This window comes from Schistosoma mansoni, chromosome 7 (genome assembly GCF_000237925.1).
Source record: "Schistosoma mansoni strain Puerto Rico chromosome 7, complete genome".
Lineage (NCBI taxonomy): Eukaryota > Metazoa > Platyhelminthes > Trematoda > Strigeidida > Schistosomatidae > Schistosoma > Schistosoma mansoni.
Window position 1 is genome coordinate 4,830,613 of NC_031501.1, and position 5,093 is coordinate 4,835,705.

Sequence of the window (5,093 nt, forward strand, 5' to 3'; positions counted from 1 at the left end):
ATGCAGTGTGTTCTTTGCGCGTTGGAACTTTGTTAATGTTTTCTTTAGTTTTGAGTTTCTTTAAGGCTTTTTGTTCATTTAAGGTCAGTCGAATGTTGTCTTTCTTCCATCGAGTTAGCGGTACTATGGTTTGTCTCAATTTTTGTTGAGTTTCTTCCCTTATTCAGGTAGTTTTGAGTGATGACTCTAGTGCAGTGGAGAATTCTAGTTTTGAGGCATCACTTGTACTTTCGTTTATTACTTTTCAGAGTAGGTATTCTATCTTTATTAGCGGTTGCTTTGGCAGGTTGACCACACTGTTATTTATGTATTCTTCCTTGAGTGGTTTGGGAATCTTGATTTGTTTTTTCATGAGGGTGGTGTTTCTTTGTTCTCTGTGTTATTTACGCGAGATATCGATGGCTATTGTCAAGATTGCCAAATGTTATGATGTGAGTGTATTTTCTATCATTCTCTTTCGGTCATCCGTGGTGTGTTGGTATTTGTGGATTCTTTAGTTTGCATCAGTTATCATTAGGTGTACATCCCTAACATCCAGATATCGCACAATCATCGTTTATTACTATCGGTGACATTTTTCGAAGGTCCATTATAACTGAACTCTACTGTTCACTACGTCTCAGTAGAACTACGAGAAATAGCTCCCGAAACTACTTACTAGAAAGTACATGACGTTTTTGGGTAAGAGCGATTATGGAAATTTTTAATTCTGTGACTTCATCAGCATTTCACTCGATTGGTCAGTTCGTCTACTGACTATAGGCTGAGAAATAAGTAAATTGGAAGTAAAAAATAGAATCGTGCTAACAATTTCCTCACTATTCACTTGTGATTTTATCAATGGAGCTTCAAGACATTGTACAGAAACATGTATGTATATTTGATTGGAAATTCCGATACAATCGTCTCAAAATACCAGTATACATTAAGTTTATTTGTCAGCAGTATTCGCCATGTCGATATCTGGTCGATCTCAGCTGTAGGAGAAGTAATTCGTGAAAATAAGAATCATAGTGAAACAGGAATAAAAATTTTAAGTTTTCACAACTTCGAAAATTCAAGCATAAATTTTTATGAGCTGTAAAATCTTACTTTCGAAACAATAAAATAGTTTATTGGCTCAGGTTTTACTAGTAGTAAATAGAACACTTTGAAGTTTCAGCGTAACGGTTGCATGCCCAGTAAGTTTCTGCCTATTATCTGAACTCAAATTTTGTGACAACTTGCAGAAGGGTTTTAGAGACCAATCATCATGTCGTTACACACAAATTTACTAACAAAATAAATCGAAATATCTGATTTGAAATTTGGTGAATGTCACGACCAGAACAATTTTTAACAGCACTGAATAGTCGATGCTTCTAAGTATATGAAAATATATGTAGAAGAGAAAATATAGTTAAACAGGTACTTACTAGTTCTTCTTTTTTTTTAAAAGAAATATCAATATATCAATAAAATGATGCTCTATATTAAGCATTTAACCTTATGACTACTCAGTCGTCATCTAATAGTTAACATCCTAATCCGTTGTTATTTAGTGATACTGTGCATTTGTTACGCGAGTTATGGTTGAAACTCATTTTGTACGGCTTTCCACCAGCACTCCTAAAACTACTTCCCCAAGCGAGTTACTGGTAAGAAAATGAAACGAGTTTATTATGATGGTTTCAGAGATCAAAGAACCAGGAGATTTTCATCCTTTTTGGAGTCGTGAATACTCACTGATTGTGAATTCAATATTTGCTATCTTCTAATATTCATTAAACTGAAGTCAGTCCGGGATGTAGATAAAACATATTTGAAACTCTGCATACTATATACTCCAGAACGCGCATCTCGTTCTATTCGAGACTCGTTAGCAGAATAAAACTACATCCAAGTTTAAATACTCATACTGAGTTTCAATCCTAGTGGCTGTCTCCTGAACTACCATCCACTGAACCAATGAGTTCAGATATTCACAAACTATACCGTCCTAAATATCAACGAAGAGATTATACAAACATTTACGAACATATTTATTAGCTTTATTATAACATCAATGTATTGCAATCTATTCAACAATAAATAGTGAGAAATGATTCTTTTCCTATGTTATTTAAATAAGATATAATTTGAATAAATCACTTGGTAGATTATGCAAAGAAATATGAATAAATTATCACATAATATGAAGGGATATTTCAGGCTTTTATAAATATCATGATAACAGTTTTAAAACTAATCCTTTATTTCATATCCATAAACAGAAAAAAAGTGTTTCACTGATTCTACTGAAATAACGTAGTGTTTGAATGTAATACATTATTTCAAAATTGTGTTATATGAAGAAGGTATAGTTGGTATTTAAAGAGTAATAAATTGGTTACTAATATTTTTGTTAGACAGTTAACTGTACATTGATTACTAAGTAAATAGTGCATTGAAGAGTAATGTATTACTAGGAGAACAGTAAGTAAAGTCATTTTAAAGGTAAAAAAAGTTATTTTCATGAATACCAGGATTAAGTTTCTGAAAAGTTGTCTGGAGGAAAGTGAATATTTGCCATTACTATTCACTAAGCTACTGAAACACGTTGATAGGACATAATTAGTGTTTGAAGACTTTTGAAGTTTACCTTCTTAACTTACAGGACAGGACTTATTGATACTTATTAGTGTATTTGATTCTTGAATGATTGTCTCAGCCTAAACATGCCAATGTAAACCGATCATGTAGTGCTGAATATCAACACTGCCTATGTCCAAATTTTAAGGATGAAAAATGTCACTGTAGGTATTTGTTCAATTTTGCAAATCCAGATACATAAATTTACAACTAATGTATTAACCAAGCTACTTTTATTATTGAACGGTTTAAATTTATAACTAGCTGAGACTACTAAAGTTATTGCATAAAAACGTGAATTTTTAAAAGTATATTTCATATACTTTGAATAGGGGCTAGCAGTAAAATATGAGACGATTTTTTCTTTCCTTCAGAGATTCACCAGTCAGATCCACTTGTATCTGTGTTGATATTCACAATGACATCCAAACTCAATATCTGACATTTTGATTGCTAACCTGTTTAGGCCACGGTTGATTTAATATATCCACTATGTGCAATATAACCGAACTGAGGAATAATTGGGAAGGTTTAAATTCCCCAGTGAATGATCTTGGTAATGTTGAATTCTCTGAGTCCGATATTTTAAATGCGAAGCTTTAGTGTATGTTCTCAATAACATCCCCAGAACTTATATCAAGTAAAAGTGAGCATTCTAGTCCGTTTGATGATATTGTTTTTCACTTATTTTCGTTTAAAAATGAGTTCCGTTATTCAAACAAATTACCAATCTGAGTAATGAAAGTTTACTTGATTTCATGAACTGTTAAGACAAGCCAGTGGAAGTTGTGAACGAATTAATATAACAATATATACATCTATATGACCCAAATCATTGTTTAGAATTATATATAATGTTTTAGATAATAGTTTACAATGAAATCCATGAAGCATTATCTCATTTGTTTCAAACTAACCAGCTGGATATACGTACATATGAGTGATGATCTTCACACAGAGGTGCAATCTTATTACCCATGGCCTTAAGTGCTGGTGCAAGAGCCCATTCCTAGCCACTTTCCAAAATATAATTAGATTGTGTCTACATAGATAATCATGACATCCGTTAAAGGAGTCATTCTGCCGTATGATTGAATGTGAACCTGAATTTCAACGATGAGAAAGTGTAAATGTTTTGAATCAATATATATATATATTGATTATCATTTAAGTTTCAATGTATGCGTAGACGAATAACAATAATCTTACTGCTGAACACCTAATTTGCTCATAATTACTGAAATGCTAATGGTTTTACAATTCATGTAGAGATTGTGCTTCATAGTTCAACACGAATAATTAGTAGGGCCATCACGATTTGATTTTACTAACACCCATTTCACTGAACGCATGACGTTAAGCGTCATAAATTATGTTAAGTGCAATAACACTAATGAGCTACTGAGTAGTTGAGGTAAACGTATGATATACCTAATAATAAACTGACATGGAGGAATATTGCGCATAATTTTCTACCTATACTGTTGGCATAGAAGGTTTGTGGAAACTACTTAACCCATAATCTGCATCATGGAATAATTTTAACAGGGCAAAGTATTAAAACCCATAGAGAATCAAACTGACGTTTTATCCTAGTATAAGACTTTTAAACAGTAAACATTAGTGAACCATCCAGTAATTGAATTCAGACAGAACCTTCTTATCTGTAGGCGGTTGAGTTACCTCTAAACCACGGAGTTGGGAACTAATGCTTCATGTATCCGAATTTAGTTACTTCGTAGTAATAATATGACCACCATCGATTATTGTCGGTAATGTACTGGGTATTTATGCAGCGATGGAAAATACCTATTAGCTCAGGTAGATACCTTTGGTTTTATTATGCCCTCTGGTCTCAGTGGCTTTATTGAAAATCATTGGTTGTTTTTATAAACAACTTCATCACCATTTGCTTCATATAGAAATAAATCATTTTTTATTCGATAGGCTATAAATCAACCTACTCTAATGACTTGATCTGTGAAACACAGAAATAAACAAAAATAACTTAAATTTTGAAGACAATCATTCACAGACAAAATCATCAGAACAGGCTGATTAAAGTTTTGTTAAATAAGTATTTAGATTACTTCTACTAAAGCAAATGTTGATGATGTTGTTCACAAATGACTAAAAACGTTTCAAAATCAATTTGCCGAACTCGGTGAATACAACATAACCAAACTTTATCCAATTTGAATTACATCAATTCATTCTAAAATATATATCCAAATTAACTTTCAAGTATAAAATACCCATGAGAATAATCCATGTTGGTCACTGTTTTTTACTAGAAGATAATTTTATTCTAATATTTATTACTTATTAGTTTTAATTTCACTTGGTATTGTTTGTTTGAATCTTTCCATCGATGTGTTAGGACTGCAACTGGTCAATCTCTAATTGGTATATGTGCATACTGTGCGTATTGCCTCAATATAGCCTTAATTCACAAGCATGGTAAGCAGAGATGGATAGTGGCT

The 5,093-nt window shown here is 32.3% G+C and overlaps 1 protein-coding gene across 1 annotated transcript in view; it reads left to right on the plus strand.

The window, feature by feature from the left end:
- Positions 1 to 1,174: 1,174 nt before the first annotated feature.
- Positions 1,175 to 5,093, plus strand: part of Smp_153030 (hypothetical protein) — a gene marked incomplete at both ends in the record, with an annotated part of 31,608 nt that continues 27,689 nt past the window's right edge. Inside the window, one exon of the mRNA XM_018798669.1 lies at positions 1,175 to 1,181. Coding sequence (XP_018653588.1) covers positions 1,175 to 1,181 — 7 coding nt within the window. The remainder of the gene's footprint in view (positions 1,182 to 5,093) is intronic.